Genomic DNA, 19,192 nt, shown 5'->3' on the forward strand with positions numbered 1-19,192 from the left:
CTCCTTCCCACTTGGCTGATTTTTAGGAGTCAGTTGCCTGCTGGGTGTTCCTTGTCGTGCCTAATGCTGTTCCCGGTTATGTTCTTACAGAAGCAGGGTCCCTGAGGTCGGTGCTCAGTAAAGAGTCTCATTCACCCTTTGGGCTGGACTCGTTCAACTCCACTGCAAAAGTCTCTCCGTTGACTCCAAAGCTTTTTAACAGTCTGTTACTCGGTCCCACTGCCTCCAACAACAAAACCGAAGGCTCTAGCCTTCGAGACCTCCTTCACTCCGGGCCCGGAAAACTTCCTCAAACCCCCTTGGACACAGGCATACCCTTCCCCCCGGTCTTCTCTACATCCTCAGCAGTAAGTGTCTCCTCTATACTTCGAGCATTTCCTGCTTTTCCGTGAAAGAAACTTCACAGAGCTGATAACTGGGTTAGAGGGTACGTGGGTGACTTGTGTTCTCTCCATTGTCCAGCCAAAAGGTCTTTAAGTTTGGGGAATGTTTGAGGTCCTTTTAAATAGTGAACCTTTTGTGCCACATTAGGAAGTTGGTAGAAATTGAAGTATTGAAATTGTTAGTCATCTGTAGAAATCACTTTATTTTCTTGAAAGACATTAATTTTTTTTTTTTAAACCTAGGCAGTACCTATTGTAATCTCTTGGATATCTAAGAGACACCTCAAACCTAACATACTTAAGACCACGCTCCTGATCTGCCTGTAAGCTATCTCCTCTAGTTTCCCTCTGTTGGTCAGTGGCATCTCCATTCTTCCAATTGCTCGGCCAGAAATCTTAGAGTCATTGGGACTTCCCTCTCTCAACGTTTCATAATAGTCTGTCAGCAAACCCTGTCAGTTTGATGTTCAGATGTATTCAGAGTCCACCTATTTCTCATCAGCCCCACGGCTTCCTCTCTGGTCTGTGCCAATATCCTCTTGCGTGAATTTTTGCAGTAAACTCCTTATATAGGTCCTCTTTATTCCTTCCCTTTCCACTCTAGTCTGTTTTCAACGCAGCGGCTAGGAGATCCTTTAAGTCAAATCATGTCACCTCTGCCTAAAATCTTTCAAGGGCATCCTGTTTCTCTCATAAAGCAGAGTCCTTTCAGTGAACTGTAAGGCTCCAGCCCTCTCTCTGCATCTTCCCCTCACTTCTCTGACCTCAGCTACCACTTTTCACTCTTGTTCAGTCTGCTCTGGCCGTGCCCAGCTTCTTGCTGTTCCTTGAATATGGCCCAGCAAGCACCCTCTTCAGAGCCTTTACACTTCTCCTTTCCTCCACCCAGAACTTTCTTTCCCGTGTAATCATGTGGCTTGCTTCATCATCAGCTTCCTCTCCTCCCTCCTGAAATGTCACCTCCTCAGTAAGACTTCTTAGATCACCCTTTTTAAAGGTCCATCCCACTCCCATCCTCCACTCATAACTATTTTCTCTACACTTATTTTTTCCATAGCACTTCTTTCCATCTGACTTACTGTGTGTTTTATTTATTGTCTGTCTCGCCTCTTTTTAAAGGCATTTTTGGCTGTTTTATTCACCATATCCCTAGTGCTACAGTGCTTGGTTCATAGTAGGTGTTTAGTAAGCATTTACTGAACAAATGAATTCACAAGGTACACAATTTTAAAGAAACAGTGAAGTCTCCTTCCCACCATTGTCTCCTAGCCACCTGTTTCCCTTTCTGGAGGTCACTGTTGTTTCATGAGTAGTCTCTCTGTGATAATAGCATGTGTATATAGCTTTTTCCCCCTCTTTTTACACAGAGGTTCTACACAGTTTTTCTGTTTTCAGTTTATATATGTCGGAGATCATTTCCAACAAGTACATAAATGTTTTTCATTCTGTTTTATGATTAATGGCTGAAATTTGATTAGCTGTGGGTGGTTGGGCCCTGTACAATGTGGGTTATTTGTTTCTCTTTTAGGTAAGTGACGTTAAAAAAATTACTTGGGCTCTATTTTTTTGTACTTGCTCCAAGCCCCAGTTTTCCTTTTTCTTTTTCAATTTTTCCAGAATGTTATATGATCACATGTACTCTGCAGAAATAATGGTTAGTGACACTTCAGGCATAGGATTATCAAGTTGATAAAAGCTCAAATATTGCATCCCTTGGGCATGCTGGCCATAAAAAAATTGATAACCCTCCAAGTGAATGATGTTTTTCACTCAGTCACAGCATTTTGTGATCCCTGTGGTCTATGTGCCTATGCTTAAATGCAGAGCTATTTTCTTAGGTGTCAGATCTCTTGAGGCAGAAGGGATCTTCCTGTTCTTTCTTTCATAAATGTAAAGCAAATGAAGGATAGGGAAATTTAAGATACTGACTTAATAGACTCCTCCTTCCAATTATAAAACTCATTTCAACAATTTTTATGAACTCTAATGAAGTAGATCAGAACTCCTTCATATGAACACAACTTGCAGACTTTTGAATGTTCTTCTCATGTGGCCTCCGTCAAACTTACCTGATGGATTTGTGTCTGGCAGGGAGTGAAGAACAAGGCCAGCCTACCCAACTTCCTTGACCACATCATTGCCTCAGTGGTGGAAAATAAGAAAACCTCAGATGCTGCAAAGCGGTCCTGTAACTTGACTGATACTCAGAAGGAGGTAAAGGAGATGGTGATGGGGTTAAATGTGCTGGACCCCCACACCTCTCACTCCTGGCTCTGTGATGGGAGACTTCTGTGTCTCCATGACCCCAGCAACAAAAACAATTGGAAGATCTTCCGGGAGTGTTGGAAACAAGGCCAGGTAAGCAAGAATAAGAAGTTCCCTGGGCTGGCTGCCTGCCTGCCTGCCTGCCACACCTACCAGGAGAGTTGCAGTTCTCTCTGGGAGATCTTTGGCCAGGGAGATTTAGACATAAGTAAGTTCATTGTACACAGCCTTGCTACTTCAGTTTTCTTGGGTTTCTAAAAATCGGAAGATTCCTAAAAACACATTATGGATTTTGTTTCTAAGCTGTGTGGCTCTGTGTTCTTAATAGGGCAGTTGAATTTCTGTTAGTTGGTGATCTGATCTTAATGACACCTTTAGAGGAAAATCCTTAAGTGTGATGTGGGGTGCGGAGAAGGTGGGTGGAAGCAGGTGGTACTTTTCTAGGTAAATGTTTCAAGGCCATACAAGGTTGTGCAAGGTTGTGTGATAGTGTGATAATACTGGTTTTTTTTACCTTAGCAGGTGCTTAACAAAGGGGGAAGTTATGGAATTGTCTGGATAGACTTTTTTTTTCATTCTCAATGTGAGGAAGTATTCTCAAAGGTGCTTTTATCTTCTCACCTCAAAATAGTGGTAGATACTAGGGCAACAGAAGTGATTTCTATGGTATGTTCCTAGGGTGTGAATTGAGTAATAACTGAGTAGGAGTAGTTTCCCTTTGCTGCAGCTGATATGTTGAAATCCATAGATTCTGAAACTGAGAAGGAACAATAAATCATCATGGAGAAGAAGAGGTGATCCCCAGGAAATCTTTCTATTCCGTCCCTTAGTCCTGAGCTAAAAGTATTTCCTAAATGGGGTATTTTTGTTTCCACAGCCAGTGCTCGTTTCAGGGGTACATAAAAAGCTCAAGTCTGAACTCTGGAAGCCAGAAGCCTTTAGCCAGGAATTTGGAGACCAGGATGTGGATTTGGTGAACTGTAGGAACTGTGCTATAATTTCTGATGTGAAAGTTCGGGATTTCTGGGATGGCTTCGAGATCATATGCAGTAAGTAGCTTTGATATCTAGTTTAATAATGGAAGACTGGGAAATAAGCATGTATATGCCCGCCCCCCAGAATAACAGACTATATCCTCTTGGAGGGAAACACATTCTTTCCTGGTGCCAATCAGGTAGCTCACCTGGCAGTCACTTGGCTCCCAGAGCACACCTGAGCTTAAGCACGTGATCCCACAGGGTTTGTGGAGCACTTTCACTCTAAGAGAGGGGGATAAATGTAGCATGTACTAAAGCAGTGCTAACAAGGCCCATCTAGTCCGTTTTGGGAGTTTACAAGTTCGAAAATAAGAGCTGAGTCTTCTAAAACTTGTAGTCACTGGAAGATCAGGCAGCAGCCAACCCAGCAGATGTTTATGGGAGTGCTTTCTGTCTTCCAGAGCGATTAAGGTCAGAAGATGGACAGCCAATGGTGCTCAAACTCAAGGACTGGCCTCCTGGGGAAGATTTTAGGGACATGATGCCAACAAGGTCAGTGAACTTACAGTGGGTCATCTTGAGAGACTTTTTTGCCTTGCCAAAGCCATCCCAAAAGTAATCACAGAAAAATGAACTTTGCCTCTTCGCTTTTTTGCTCCCGGTAACAAACTAAGTCATCTTTCCTGTTTTTTTGTAGGTTTGAAGATCTGATGGAGAACCTTCCTCTACCAGAATATACCAAACGAGACGGCAGGCTCAATCTGGCCTCTAGGCTACCCAGCTACTTCGTAAGGCCCGATCTGGGCCCCAAGATGTACAATGCCTATGGTATGAGAGCCAGACCATGGTGCCCTTTTGGGACACTGTTGTTCCCATTTCACCTTGAGAGGGAGTGTAGAGATGATAGAGGCCAAGTGCAGGTGCTAGGGAAGTTCACAGGATCCAGGAGAGTTTTGAGTGTGTTTGCTTTTGTCATACTGGTTTGCGTAATATCTGTATCAGCCCAGTCCATAAGCTTGTAAGTCTCCAGGAGTTAGAAAGTTTCCTCTCAAAAACTTTATCCAAGGAGATAGGATTCTTAGTTTTTAAGAGATGCCGTAAAATAACAGTGACGAAGTCTGGGTACCATGCTACCCAACCAGCTCTTTGTGAAGTCTCAGTAATGTTCTAAGTCACTGTGAAAGCCAAGCTTCATTTGAATGTCACTAATGCCCATATCTGTTTTTCTTTTGAAGAAGAAATCATGGGGTGGGGGGGAGTGGAAATGGTTCAGTGGCCAAAGCTAACGATAGTGTCAACCACCAAGCTAGAAGTCTTAAAACGGTAGAAAAGAAATGAGAATAATTCCTTGATGAACAGCTATACTTCATTCTCCCAATGTTACTCATTTAAGAACATCTTTGAGTATGTTTTCACTCGCAGAGTTTCTATGGATTCTTCAGAATATCTCCTTTCACTTTGCATATCTTCCTTTTACCTTCAGGCTTGATAACAGCGGAAGATAGAAGGGTTGGCACAACAAATCTTCACTTGGATGTGTCTGATGCAGTTAATGTGATGGTGTATGTTGGGATCCCCATCGGGGAGGGTGCTCATGATGAAGGTACGATTTCTAGAACCCCCACTGCTTCAAGATGGCGAGGTTTGGCCTCGGGAGTAGAATTGGGTATTTTCCTCCTCAGTCAGGGCCAGTGGCTTTTGCTTAAATCTCGACCAGGCTTGATTTGTAGTAGGTGCCCAGTGAATGCTGCTAGACAAAGGGAGGGTCTAGCAGAGAAGAATGCTACTTGTGTATCTCTGACCAGTCATTCTCCTGGAAGTGCTGCCTTTTTCCACTGAGTGTGTAGCATCACAAAGGGATGAAGAAGAAAGGGGAAACCAGCCTACATGGTCCATCAGCCAGATCAGCTGTCAGGTGACAGATGATAAAGCCAGGTCACTTGCACAGAAATGAAGCATGAAAGTGATATTCTGCTGCATTTGTACTCCGTGCTATCTGAGTTTAAGATTAATATGTGTTAATTATGGAAATTATAGAAAACATAGGCAGTTTTAAAGAAGAAAATAAGTAACTCAAAATCTCAAGGTTCAGGGATAATCAGTGTCATTACTTTGGTACATTCCCTGCCACACATTTGCTTTTGATGCCACACACCTGCAGATCCCTCCGTTGTGTCACCTTTAAGGGATTATAACAGATAAGCATTAGAAGCTGGCCCTCTTAACTCGCCAGAGAAGCTTTACACTTTGTGGCCTTAACCCCATAGAATCCTTAGAGTTCGGAGAGGTCTTGAGAAAATATGTAGAGTCCATCTACTTGCAGCAGGAAATAATCTGTAGTTTGAACATAAGATATGGCTCCACAGTTTGAACAAGAAATATGATTTAAAGGAAAACTATACCTCTAAAAAATGCTGAGCCTCTACTAAGTAAGGAAGATTAATTACGGTCACTTCTCCTATGTATAGGAAACTTAGACCAATATGAGTTTTGATTCTACCTTATATTACTCCACAGAGTTGAGAATAGTGGAGATGAAACTCGTTTGAATTAGACATTTTGCTTCACTCAGAGGTACTAGTTACATTGAAAAGTGGCATTTTGTTCTTTTCAGAGGTACTCAAGACAATTGATGAGGGAGATGCTGATGAGGTGACAAAGCAGAGGATTCATGATGGGAAGGAGAAGCCTGGTGCTTTGTGGCACATCTATGCAGCCAAGGATGCAGAGAAGATTCGGGAGCTGCTCCGAAAGGTATGCCCCAGAGTGGGCTACCAGTGCACAGGTTAAGGGTCTGGGGGTGCTGAGACAACCTGCCTTGGGTTTCTTGTGTGGAGTCCCTTAGCATTAAAGACCTGTACCTCTTGTCAAAACTCCCCAAAGGTCTGAATCTACACCTAGAACAATGTAGAATGGAGTAAAGCAGAAGCTTTGGCCCACTATGGACATTGCTGTAACTTGTTAGATTTATGCTGTTAATAACTTTTATGTATTCATTGATTTTTCTGTCTTTGTGTTTGGTCATGGCTTCAGGTTGGAGAAGAGCAAGGCCAAGAGAATCCCCCTGATCATGACCCAATTCATGACCAAAGTTGGTACCTGGACCAGACCCTCCGTAAACGACTCTATGAAGAGTATGGCGTGCAAGGCTGGGCCATTGTTCAGTTCCTGGGAGATGCCGTCTTCATACCTGCTGGAGCCCCACACCAGGTGGGTTCCATCTGGTGGCTGGGTTCCACAGTTCCATGAGCTTCCTTATTTCTGAGTTTCCTGCTAATCTGGCCATAGATACAAATGTCTGGGTTAGACAGATTGCAGATTGCTCTTAAACTACTACTTATCTTTTGCTTTTTAATTTTCTTCTATGTAATTTTAAATGCTTATTAAAAATTTTTTAGACAATGGAAGTCTCCAGCTCAGTTCCCTGTGTCATACCCCTTTTAAATCTCCTCATCCTGCCTTCCTCAGACATAGCCTACTGTTAACAGTTTGGTATATATTTTTCCAGATCCTTTTCTGTGCAAATACTAATGTTTTTATTTATAAATTTATACTTAGAGTTTTTCTGCATGTGTTATTTTTATAAAAATGGACTATTATAAGTATTTCTAAAGTTTTTTTTAATTTTCTTTAACCTTGTCATGGACATTTTCCATGTATTATTGAATCTCTAATGCCTGATATTTTCCCTCTGTCCTTTTCCCCTTCCAGGTGCACAATCTATACAGTTGCATAAAAGTAGCAGAAGACTTTGTTTCTCCAGAACACGTAAAGCACTGTTTCCGCCTAACACAGGAATTCAGACATCTCTCTAACACTCATACAAACCATGAGGATAAACTGCAGGTAAATAGCTCCTCTTTCACTTCCACTCCGTCGTCTCATCTCCTACTCAGCTACACACACAGGAGGCACATTGTGCTTTCAGAGCGTTCTCTAGGAGGTATAACTGGGGAGAGATGATTAGGGAACCTGTGTGCGGGTATGGAGTCCTCCCTCCAGGAAGTATTTAATCCAGGACTGATTTGGTTTTAGAGATGACTCATCTTTTAACCTAATCATTCCCAGTGTGACAGTGCTCTGTTTCTCTGCCCCTGGGAGCTACAGTGTTTCGGTGTTAGTAACTATGATTAGGCGACTTCCCCCAGTCAGGCGGAAAAGCACTGTGGCAATTTGTTCTGAGCTTGTTTCTGAAAAGGGCCCATTTCTCTGAAGCTGCTTCTCACAACAGATTTCTGTGCAAACTCAATTCTTCAGAGCCCTGCTAAGGACTGCTATCTATGTCCCTAAAAATTGTATTCGCAAGGGTGAGGATTGTTTTCCTCTTAGAGATCTAAGCTAGACAATCAAATTAGGTTTTCCTCTGCTCCCTAATGGATTGGAACTTTTAGGGCAGAATTTCATTGTTAATACACTTGGCTGCTTTAGTAGCAGAAAAAGAAGAAAGAATAAGGAAGCACGGTTCCCCGCACAGAACTTTAGCAATCTGAATATGCACTCTCCCAGCCTCTCACTTGTGGCCTGTTTCCCTCCATCATGCCTGTGGCTCAGGTGTGTCTCCTTTGGTTAGTGACTGATGAGGTTGGAGATTTTCCTCGTTTGCTGATAGATTCAATCACCTCCAACCCCTGAGTCTGATCTATTTTACTATTCCTTTTTCAAAATTACGGAACATTTCAACCATAAACTTCTTATACAAAATACAGTCACATTGATAAATAAATAACAGTGATGTTGTAGATATAATGCACATATTCAGGCATAAATATTTCAGACCTTACCTCCACTAGGTCTCTTACGTCTCACAGGTCACCTCCAGCATTCCCAATCCTCTGTCACTGCTGTATTTTGTTCTGCAGTACTTTTTACCATCTAACATACTTTGTATTTTATCTGTTTGCTTCTATCCCTACTAGAATCTAAGCTATTTAAGCTCCATGAAAGCAGGTATTTTACTGTTTTATTCACTGAATTTCCCTAGCATAATATCAGACACATAGTAAGTAGGTACTCAGTAAATATGTGTTGAATTAATACAAAAAATTTAATGGAGAATAGCACCAGGGGGCTTGTGTGCCCATCACTCAGCTTAAGTAATAAAGCATCATATATGTACGCACATATGTACAACATAAATACACACAACTACATTGCTGAAGTCTCCATGTCCCCTTCCCATTCCATCTCCCCACTTTCCTTCCCCAGAAATCACCATCTTGGTTTAAAACTGTCTTTAGCCTGTTCATTGTAAACTGTCTTTCGGCCATTCACTTCAATAACGATTACTGTGTCTTCCTACTTCATACATAATGTGTGTTCCTTTTAGTCAGTAATCCTACTTGCCCACTGTGGTTTTATTGAATTATTAGTTACAGGACCTTAGGCAGGGTTCTTAACCATGGAACCTCGGCTTCCTCAGTTTCTCTTCTATAAAATGGGGATAATAATAAAATCTACCTCACAAGATTATGATAAGGATTAAATGAAAGTCCGTATACAGAGCTTAGCAGTAGTGCCCAGCACATAGTAAGCACACAGATGGTGGTGATTATGTAGTCTTTCAAACGATTTCATCATTCTTTTTTGAATATGGACCTTACATCCTACATGAGTGGTAAATAACCTATGGGGTTGATTTGGGAAGCACGCAATCCTGGTTGGGGGATTTCCTCACTAATCAGTAGGCTTATAGTCAGTGTAGAACGTACGTTTTCATTTGCAGAAGACAGCATGGGGCTGCCACACACTGACTGCTGTTTGCTCTCTGCAGGTGAAGAACATCATTTATCATGCAGTGAAAGATGCTGTTGGCACCCTCAAGGCTCATGAATCCAAACTGGCAAGGTCTTAGGCATCAAGAAATTCCAGACTCCCCTGTGAAGCAGGTCTTTCACTCACACACATACAGGGAACGGCAGGGTTCTCTGCTGGAGCAGAGGCCCTTCACTCGGAGCCAGTGTGGTCAGTATTACAAACTCTCCAGCCACTCTCGTCTACGCTGCCTCAACACTGAAGGTTGACACAGGAAAGTCGCACTGTTCACACACACAGTTTCAGACTCCAAGCCGAGGGTGCCACATTCCCATCCTGTGGCCTTCTGGGACTCTGAATTGCCTGAACATCGCGGGGCTTTCCTACATTCTTGTGATTTGAGATTCATGGAAACCCGGAATGTGGGCACACCTTTCTTTTCTTTTTCTCTTGTGCCTAGTGAAGTGGGAATGTGTTTGGAGGTAGAGGGAATTATATAACTGGTACAAGTAGGGGCTCATTGCTAAACATGCCTGGTGGAAGCCTGACAGTGTCTCTGCACGTGACCTCTGACACAGCCCATCCCAGGAGACGGGGTAAAGCCATTCCCCACAATCTCTCCCGTGAACACTGGAGTCTTGCAGGACCCGGGGAGAACCCACTGCTTTTCCCAGGAGGCTCCAGGATTAGGAAACGTGTGTATTTAGTGAAAAATAGGTTTGTAGTGAAATAGTTACTATTTCATGAAAGTAGATATTTTTAGAATTTTTGAAATACCACAGTTGTTTTCCTGGTTTATGAGGAAAGGCACATTACATTTAGTCTTCCTTTCGATAAAACTCTTTGAAGAAATATGATTTTTAGAAATCAACTGCCCATTATAGCACAAAATCAGCCAAAGCAGAATTTAAAAGAATTGGCTTTTTAGGATTCTTTTAGTTTCTCCCCCTCCCATCTCAGTCCTATCTTGAGGGAACAGCCACCTAAGAAAATAACTTTGTCATGTCTGAGCTGTGGTATTTTCCACACATACACACACTTCAGGAACCATTTCCACCTACTACCAGCGTTCCCTTGGGACTCCTCTTACAGTTCCAAATTCGAAGGAAAGTTGCATTTTCCTACATGAGGCTTTTTGTTTTTTGGGTTTTTTGTCCAGAAATATTTTCAGCAAAACTTTCCAATTCAGTGGAGTTTTATTAAGAATTTATTTGAAAATAATGGAATTCATTGGCCCATGGGTACATTGGAAAATGTATCTATCTTCTTTCCAGCTGTACTGTAGTGCCCTGCAGGCTTGTTTATATGTTCACACTTACTTTTTTTTTTTTTTAAATAAAAGTCATTTACTGTAGAATACTTTTAATTTCACTTTCTGTATTTTAATTTTGTTGAAGGGCTGATTGGGATTTCCATGTTCTTATTAAAAATCTAACAAATCTGTTTGGAGTGGATTAAATTTTTCCTGTGCCAGCTATTAAAATCAAGGCCAGGTGGAGGGCAGGGTTGGAGGTGGAAGATGGTTCATTTTCAGATCATTACATTGCTGCATCCCATTATTAACCTTTGCTTCTGAAGTTGTGCCCAACTAGGAGAGGGAAGTGCCAAGTCATTGTGGTTTGTGAGAGCTTGGGGGCAAGGGTAAGGGACCACATGAGTTACAGGGTGGGACGAGAAAGGTTTCCCGTAGTTTCTGCTCAGTGATTGGAGTGGGAAACATGGGGTCCTACCTTCCTGGGGCAGTCTGGGGGGAAAAGGTCATGGAGGATGACCTGAGCGAGGCTTTGAGCCATCAGTGGTGGGGTTCCTCAAAGCAGGAGGCCTGGGCTGCTTACAAAAGAAATGTGGCTCTAGCTCCACCTGGGAGTTGGTGGGGGAAGACCCAAATGGGATTTATTTTTGTTTATGAAGCAGCAATGAAACGGACAGATGATATTCCAATTAGAAAAGGCCTTTAGATGAGGAAGTTGTAAAGAATAGCAAGAGGGGTCATTTGAGGCTGTTTCTCTGGAGCCTGTTGGAAAACACCTTCCAAAGAATTTGAGCTTAGAAATACAATTATCAGGGTGGACATAGGTCATTGTATGGTTCAAAGATACTGCGTTTGAATAGGACCATAACTGAAATGCAGAGCTCTGAGCATGTCCTTTCAGCCTGGATGGGCATGGTTGGTGCTGTGATCTCCAGGAGGATTACACCTCCACACAAAGGCGTGACAAATGCAAAAGCTTTGAAATGGGACAGGAGAGGAAAGCAATGAAGGGAAGGGAGTGGGGGTTGGAGGTTTGTTGGTTTGGTAAAAATCAGGAGGCCGGGTAGGCTAGCCTACATTATGGATATAAATGTCTTCAGAATTAGGGCATCTACGGCTGCCAGTGCTTGCTGATGGGGGTGGAACTGGAGCCCCTGGCTCCATCTGCAACCTAGGCCCAGGCCTTTGAAGGTCTGACTCCCGTGCCCCAAGGTATCCACCTTGAGAGCATAGTGTTCCCTGCAAAGCTTAGGAACTGACAACCCTGAACAGGTCAGATGTGGGGGAGGTTCTCACAACTGGGTGATTGCTGAAGGTGGAGAAGGGCTGAGGTGGACAGGTGCAGCTCTACCTTTGACCTCAGGAATTCTTGGACGGGTGTCTTTACAGGACCTGTGATGGGGGAGGAGGGTTTGCTAGTCAGCAGTTGGGAGAAGTAGCCTGTTTAAAGTAGATGGGGTTCAGAGAACCATGACTTAGTGGTTTTGTGACACTTGGCAAATTACTGAACCTCCAGAAGCTTTCCGTTTCCTTATCTTAAAAATGAGGATAATTATAACCTCTGCCTTAGAGGATGGTCGTGAGGGTTCACTGAAACAATGCAGGGGAAGCACTGAGCATAGGGCCTGGCACACAGTAAGCACTCAAGTCATAGCTGTTCTTCCTCGTGGATGTTGAAGCCTTTCAGCCCAAGGTGGGCAGGGCAGGAGAACGGCTGGGCTGTCAGGATGGAACCGTGAAGGCTTGGAACCCAACAAAAGTGAACGATTACCGGTAGAAGAAGGCCGGGCACTGAGGGTCAAAGGCGCATGCCCGGCGACAGCAGGTGCGGGGGGCGCGCCGCCGCTGCCGCGGCCTCCCCTTTAAGAGCCGCCACCGCCCACGGCCCGCCGCTGCGGCAGGGACCTCCCCTTTAAACGGCGGCGGCTCAGTGGCCCCCGCGGCGGCTGCTGCTGCGGCTGCTGCTGCTGCTGCGGCTGCTGCTGCTACTGCGGCTCCTGCTGCCGCCACCGCTCGACCTCCGGCAGCTGCATCCTCGGCCCGGGCCGGGTCCCCGGCGCGCGCCTCGCCGCCTCGCCATGGTGTCTTGGATCATCTCTCGGCTGGTGGTGTGAGTGCGGCGGCGGCGGGCGCGGCTGGGTGGGAGGAGGGTGGGGGTAGGGGTGGGAGTGAGGTGGTGCTGAAGCCCGGGGTGGACCACTCCGTGGCCTCAACAGCACGGTGACATAAAGGCATGTCATCCCTATTTGGGGTCCCCAGGGACATGGAGGTGTGGGACCCCGGACTGGAGGGGGAAATACTGAGGAGCGTGGCAGGCCTGGCTTCCCACCCTTTTTAATTTCCCTGCTCCTTCGCCTTCCCTCATCCCAGGGGCTGAGCACTGCGCTTGATTTATGAGGGGAGGCGGGCATGTCCCTTCCCCCACCTACCAGATCGGAGCTGGAGGAGCTGCTCAGACCTGGGCCCTCATCTCCCTGGAGCATAAGAGCTAATGGAAGAGTGGGAGCAAGGCAGGGCCTTGTCATTCCATAGCTTAGGGCCATAGCAGCAGCCTTGGTCTCCCCAAAGGGCTCAGTTCTTCCTCCCTCTTCCACTGACCATCAGGAGATGGGGAGGAGGGCATATGCTCTGAAGGCCCCCCAGGGACGATGTCTGAGCGTCAGGAAGCAGAGATGCTCGGAGGACAAAGTGTGGGAGGTAATGGGGAGGGAATATGAGTGTGCTCGGGATTGTGAAAGTCACAGAGGGGAAGGCGTTAAGTGGCCTTCTTTCTAGGCTCTCAGCCACATCTTGGAGCTATGCCCCTGCCACCTCCCTCAGGCTCCAGGAGGGAACCCTGCTCCCACAACCCCAGACTTTGTCTGAGGAGTCCATCCCCACCCCATCTGCACAGGCCAGTTCGGAAGTATCCTGCCTCTATGAGGTGGGTCCATGGGGAATAGGCAGTACCCCCACATTGTCAAGGGGCTGGGCCTGGCAGGGGCTCCACATGGACCTCAGCCAACCCCTCCCCCAGCTCAGGACCCTGCCCCTCAGCCTCCACCATGGGGGCTGACACCCCAGAATCCCCTCCCTGCTGCCTTCTTCCCATTCGTTGCTGTCATGTGCATATGTCCTGGCTTCCTCTAGACCCGCTGGAGTCTCCTTGCTTCCTCTCCTCCATCCCACCCCAGAGGGCGTCCAGGGGGCTCATTTCATGTGGTCTTCAGAGTGGCTGCTGCTCTTATCTCCATGTGCTCCCTGAGGGGCATTAGTCCTCTCGTCCCCTCACCTGCGACCTATAGATGGTCTCTGATGGAGTCACCATCAGGTCTACTCCAGCCAGGGTCTTCAGCCCACGGCCCTTCCCTGAGCCTGGTCCCAAGAGTGTTTACATGGGGGAATACTCCTATTTGCCCTTCCCAGGACCTCCTGCCCCTATGTCCTCTGCTCCCCAGGTCCCCAGGGCCACAGTGTTGTCTCTGACTGCCAGATGGAGTGCCCCGCTAGGCAGTGTCAGGTTCCCTTGCAGACCTGGCCCTACCCAGCCGGCTCTGCGAAAGGGAGGTAGATGGTTAGGGCAGAAGAGTGTGAATGGACATGGTGTCTGGAGAAGACCCCTCTATGGCAGTAACTAGATCCCCACTCCCATATGTTTGTGCATAACCAAGGATCATGGCTGAAGGGACTATATTGGACCCGCTGGGTCTTTCTGTATCTCAGGGGCTGGAGAAAAACTGATCAATAGAGGGGAAAGGGCATCACCCTAGCTGGCTGGGACCTCCATGCTTACATATCGCCTGAGTCTTGACTGCTTTGACCTTTACCCCTGACCTGAGTTCATCAATCCAGCTGTTGTGGCACTCTGGAGTCCTGTCCCTGCTCCCTTTACCTATCCAGGGACTGATGCAGAGCTGGGAGGGACAGGCCACCGCTCTTGGCCAAGGGGCCCAGTAACCATGCCTGCCTCCCTAGGCTCATCTTTGGCACCCTGTACCCAGCCTATTCTTCCTACAAGGCCGTGAAGACAAAAAACGTGAAGGAATATGTGAGTGTATGACCCTTCATCTCCCACCCAACCCACATGGCAGAGATAGGGGAATGACAGTGGGTCACATTATATGTGGGGTAACTTTGTACCAATGCTGTTGGCACTAACGAGACCCTGGTTCATAGGAAGTTCCTGTATGTGCCTTCCCCCTGCCCTGGTATGACCCTCAGGCAGAGTTGAGGTCCTGAATATCCCTTCCCTGCAGTACCTCCGCACAGTTGACAGGCAGAGGCCCTCCAGGCCCCAGCCGACGCTGCCCTCTGTACCCTCAGGTAAAGTGGATGATGTATTGGATCGTCTTTGCCTTCTTCACCACGGCTGAGACGCTCACGGATATCGTGCTCTCCTGGTGAGGTCCAGCACGCCCTCCCTGCATCTTGGGCTCCAGGGCCTCTGACTTTCTCCACCCTGCCAGCAAACAGAAGATTGAGACCCAGGGTGGAGACCGCAGTTCCATGGCTTTCTGGATTTCCACACCCCCCCCCCGCCACGCCCACCCCGATCCAGGCCTTGTTTGATCAGCAGAATAAGAACAAACATAACCCCCACATTTCTTTCTGGTGGCAGCCAAAGCACCACAATAGAATTCAGTTTCTGCCAGACCTTGGGCATGTCACAGCTCTCTAGGCTCATTTTCCCTATTTGTAAATGATTCAGTCCTAAGCACATTGGATGCTTGTATTTCAAAGACATTTTCCAGGCACAACTAGATTATGTGTAAACACTTTGAAGACAGGGAATGCCTTCATCATCTGTATATTCACAGTAGGAGCTCAGAAATGTTTATTGAATGGACAGATGCCTTTTGGAAGCGAGAACTAACATAGCACAGTCCATTGGGAGTCAAGAAAAGAGCTTTACAGAGAGGTAGAAGACAAAAGATCATTGCATTTGCAGATTACAGTAAGTCCTCACTTAACATCGTTGGTAGGTTCTGCAACTTTAAGCAAACCGATTTATAGCAAAACCAGTTTTACCACAGGCTAATGGATACAAATAAGAGTTAAGTTCTTATGGCATCTCATCGATGTTGTAACAAAACGACGTTATTCGAGGACCTGCTGTACAAGGATCTATGTCCTTTGAGAAAAATAGTTTTAGCAGAGCAAGGTAATTGGGTTAAAAATTGAGGGCAGTGAATGTAGCTGCCTCTTGACTAACAAGCAAAGGAGAGAGCTTTGTTGGTGTTTTTGTGAGAATGTATGAGACCTGCCTGCAGGAGTTTGTGGCCTGAGAGAGGGAACCATGGGAAATGGAGGATTCTTAAAAGCAGGGGCATGTCATGGCAGTGAGGGATGGAATCCAGAGCACAGCTGGAGAAGCCCCCATCTTCTTCATGGGAGGAAGGGCAGGAGGAGAAGGGGGTGAGGATGCAGGAGTAGATCTAGAAGGTTAGGGAACTCGCCTTGGAGTTGACCCCAGGACAGAGGAGTTGGGGGGGAGGTCTTCTGTCAGGTTGAGAGGGCCGAGGCTGAGAGAAAAGGGCGAGGGAGCCACTGCTGAGGGGAATTCCTGTTGGGCTCACTTCTCACCTTCCTGCTTGGGATCTCAGCCAAGCCTCCCAGTACCCTTAAGATTAGAAATGACCGGTCTCCTGAGCCACATGGGGACCCCAGTGCACTGAGGGGTGGGGGCCGGCCAAGGTCGTGCAGGGGATCAGGACACCTGACTCTCTGCCTCGGCACATGCCCCTTGCCTCTGTCCCCTCAACAGGTTCCCCTTCTACTTTGAGCTCAAGATCGCCTTTGTGATATGGCTGCTGTCCCCTTATACCAAGGGCTCCAGCGTACTCTACCGCAAGTTCGTGCACCCGACACTGTCCAACAAAGAGAAGGTTCGCCCCCACTCTGCTTCCCAGCCAGCCACAGGCCAAGGCAGCCCAGTGCCTGCAGCCACGCATATGCCTGGCCCTCCCTGTGGGTGCCCAGAGCCTGAAGTGAGCTGGCAGGGCCTGGCCTTCTGTAGCAGGCGGTGCCTTTGTCCAGGTGTGAACAAGGGCAGGGTAGGGCCTGGCCAGTAGGGCCCACCCCCACCTCTTCCTCCTTCCCCTTTGACCTCTCAGGAGATTGACGAGTACATCACACAGGCCCGAGACAAGAGCTATGAGACCATGATGAGGGTGGGCAAAAGAGGCCTGAACCTGGCCGCCAATGCTGCGGTCACAGCTGCTGCCAAGGTGAGATGGGGGTAGACCCACGCTCCTGGGGGCCCCCCTTTTTCATCTCATCCTCCTGGTCAGGCCCTTTGCAACCACCCTGTCCTCAGGGCCGTGAAGGTTTGGGGCTTGTGCAGCTCAGGGTTCCAATCCTGGCTCTACCCCACTCCAGCTATGTGACTTCTACTCTTCAAGCCAGTTTCCTCATCTGTCCAAAGGGAAAGTATGGCCCCTGTCTGTCAGTGCTCCATAGGACTGGGTGAGGACAGTGTGGGGAAGGCACTGAGCCCAGTGGTGGCCCAGTGCCCCATGGTGACCTCTCTCTCCACCCCGCCCCTCCCTCCGGTCCTCCCGGTGCGTGGTGGTGACCCTAGGGCCAGGGGGTGCTGTCAGAGAAGCTCCGAAGCTTCAGCATGCAGGACCTGACCCTCATCCGGGACGAGGACACATTGCCGTTGCAGGGGCCTGACGGCCGCCTCCGACCCAACCCCGGCAGCCTCCTGGACACCGCTGAGGACTTAGGTACAGGCAGGGCCTGCCGTTTGCTGGGCGGGGGGCGGGGGGCACCAGGGCTCAGAGGCGGCCAGGTGGGAGCAACATCCAAACCCCTGTTCTCCTTTGTCCCCACAACCAGGAGATGACACTGCCCTGAGTTTACGGTCTAGCACACATCAGGCAGATCCCCGGACAGAGATTTCTGAGGAGGATGTGGGAGACAAGGCCCCCAAGAGGGTCAAGTCCATCAAAAAAGTGCCCAAAGCTGAGGTGAGAGCCCAGCCAGAGTTTGGGGGGAGGCGGAGGGGGTTGTGACTCCAGGCTGAGCACTCTGTCTTCCTCCCTCCTTCCCACAGCCACTGGCTTCCAAGACGCTGAAGACCCGGCCCAAGAAGAAGACCTCTGGCGGGGGCGATTCGGCTTGAGGTCCCAATGCCCACAGTCTACAGAGCCCCTGCTCACACTGTGTGCCCACGTGTCCCGGCCCCAGGCCCCTCAGATGGCTGTTTCTCTGGAAGGGCTTGGAAAAGAGGAGGGAGCCATGCTGGGGGGTGTGAGGGTAGAGGATGGACCAGGAGCTGAGGACTGAGCCACACAATGAAGTGGGGCCCCTCAGAGCCTGAACCGCCATTCCAGCCCTCCCCGCTCCAACCCTGCCCGCCCACCCAGTGCCTTGCTGAAAACCATGGCCATCTGCTTCTTTGGGGTCATAACATGCCCCTACTGCTCTCCCTGGTCAGGGGTGGGAGGCAGTCACAGCCCTGATGGACCAGAGTTGGGCCTGAAGGCACCTGGGGGCGGGGGGTGTGGGGAAGGCCTCAGGGAACCTGGGCAGGGGCTCCAGGCCACAGCTGTGAATGGAGCAAAGGGGCTTAGTGTGTGCGTAAGTAACCAGGATGGCCAGGCCAGAGCTGTAGCTGGGGGTACTGGGTATTGCTCTGTGCTATGTGTCCCCACTAAAAAGAGGTGGAGTTCCAGGGATGTGAGATTGAGTGTGTGTGTGTGTGTGTGTGTGTGTGTGTGTGTGTGTGTGTGTCTTTCTGGGTCTAAGGCTGAGGGGATTTGGAATAAATGACTTTCCCTCCAGCAACAGCCACCCCCCACCCTTAGCCCCACAGTCAGCTGTCCCTTTTCTCCCTCTCAGCCCTCCTTCCTAGTTTCTGAGGCTCAGAGGACCCCAGCCCATGAGAGAATGGGGCTCCAAGTGGGGGTCCTCTCCCCTCCTCCTCTGCCCTCAATTCTTTTCTGCCTCCTCTCATTCCAGCCCTGCCCCTAGACTGGAAGGTCTATAGAGGCCCCTGCTGAGCCAGTTCCTTTCCTCCCCACCTAGGGGCCCATCCTCCTTTCCCCCAGTCCTCTCCCTGTGCTAAGCGGAGTGGGGGCATGTGAGCAGACCCCTATCAGAGCCCAGCCTTTGCCCCACACCCTGCCCTAGCTTCTGCCTGTGACTTCAGTCAGGGCCAGGAGGAATGTGGGAAGAAGAAAAAAAAGTGGGGGAGCCAAGGGGCTCCCGATTTTGTGGAAAGTGGATGCTCATTGGGCCTTTGGCACTGGATGAGCCAATAAACCAATCTCTGGCACCTCATTTATTTTGGCCTCTGTGCTTTGTTCTTATCCTACCCAGTCCACAGGTGGAAGGGACCTGAAGTGTGAAGCAGGGCCCAACTGTGGGAGGAAGGAGGGAAATGGTCAAACTGAATGCAGGGAGCTCTCATTTCCAAGATAAAAGATAGGCTTGAGTGGGTTCGGTACGGCAAAATGGTTGTGGGGTTTAAGATAGAGCCAGGGGACAAGGAGGGCTACGAGCCCCAACCCTCGTCCTTCAGAATCTTGCCCTGAGACCCCCTTCCCTGAATAGGCTTTCTGGTACACATAGAAAATGCC

At 48.1% G+C, this 19,192-nt stretch overlaps 2 protein-coding genes across 6 annotated transcripts in view; both read left to right on the plus strand.

Moving 5' to 3' along the window:
* KDM3B (lysine demethylase 3B) overlaps positions 1-10,819 on the plus strand; it is a 52,398-nt gene extending 41,579 nt beyond the window's left edge. For both annotated transcript variants that reach the window (XM_019740206.2, XM_074313581.1), the window contains 10 exons: positions 91-347; positions 2,475-2,741; positions 3,526-3,697; positions 4,087-4,177; positions 4,323-4,453; positions 5,109-5,228; positions 6,240-6,379; positions 6,659-6,835; positions 7,337-7,471; positions 9,396-10,819. In XM_019740206.2, coding sequence (XP_019595765.2) covers positions 91-347; positions 2,475-2,741; positions 3,526-3,697; positions 4,087-4,177; positions 4,323-4,453; positions 5,109-5,228; positions 6,240-6,379; positions 6,659-6,835; positions 7,337-7,471; positions 9,396-9,476 — 1,571 coding nt within the window. In that variant the 3' untranslated portion in view covers positions 9,477-10,819. The remainder of the gene's footprint in view (positions 1-90; positions 348-2,474; positions 2,742-3,525; positions 3,698-4,086; positions 4,178-4,322; positions 4,454-5,108; positions 5,229-6,239; positions 6,380-6,658; positions 6,836-7,336; positions 7,472-9,395) is intronic.
* Positions 10,820-12,532: 1,713 nt separating this feature from the next.
* Positions 12,533-18,893, plus strand: REEP2 (receptor accessory protein 2). 4 transcript variants are annotated; one of them, XM_074313586.1, is made up of 9 exons: positions 12,551-12,738; positions 13,233-13,325; positions 14,583-14,655; positions 14,931-15,007; positions 16,372-16,492; positions 16,721-16,834; positions 17,188-17,335; positions 17,448-17,578; positions 17,665-18,893. In XM_074313586.1, exons 4-9 carry the CDS (start codon positions 14,940-14,942, stop codon positions 17,731-17,733), a joined length of 651 nt encoding a protein of 216 aa, XP_074169687.1. In that variant the 5' UTR covers positions 12,551-12,738; positions 13,233-13,325; positions 14,583-14,655; positions 14,931-14,939; the 3' UTR covers positions 17,734-18,893. The 4 variants fall into 4 exon arrangements, with proteins under 4 accessions (XP_019595939.1, XP_074169688.1, XP_019595938.1 ...); XM_019740380.2 differs by lacking the exon at positions 13,233-13,325 and having other exon boundaries at positions 12,533-12,738; positions 17,194-17,335; XM_019740379.2 differs by lacking the exon at positions 13,233-13,325 and having other exon boundaries at positions 12,540-12,738.
* Positions 18,894-19,192: the final 299 nt, after the last annotated feature.

This window comes from Rhinolophus sinicus, linkage group LG10 (genome assembly GCF_036562045.2).
Source record: "Rhinolophus sinicus isolate RSC01 linkage group LG10, ASM3656204v1, whole genome shotgun sequence".
NCBI classification, from domain to species: domain Eukaryota; kingdom Metazoa; phylum Chordata; class Mammalia; order Chiroptera; family Rhinolophidae; genus Rhinolophus; species Rhinolophus sinicus.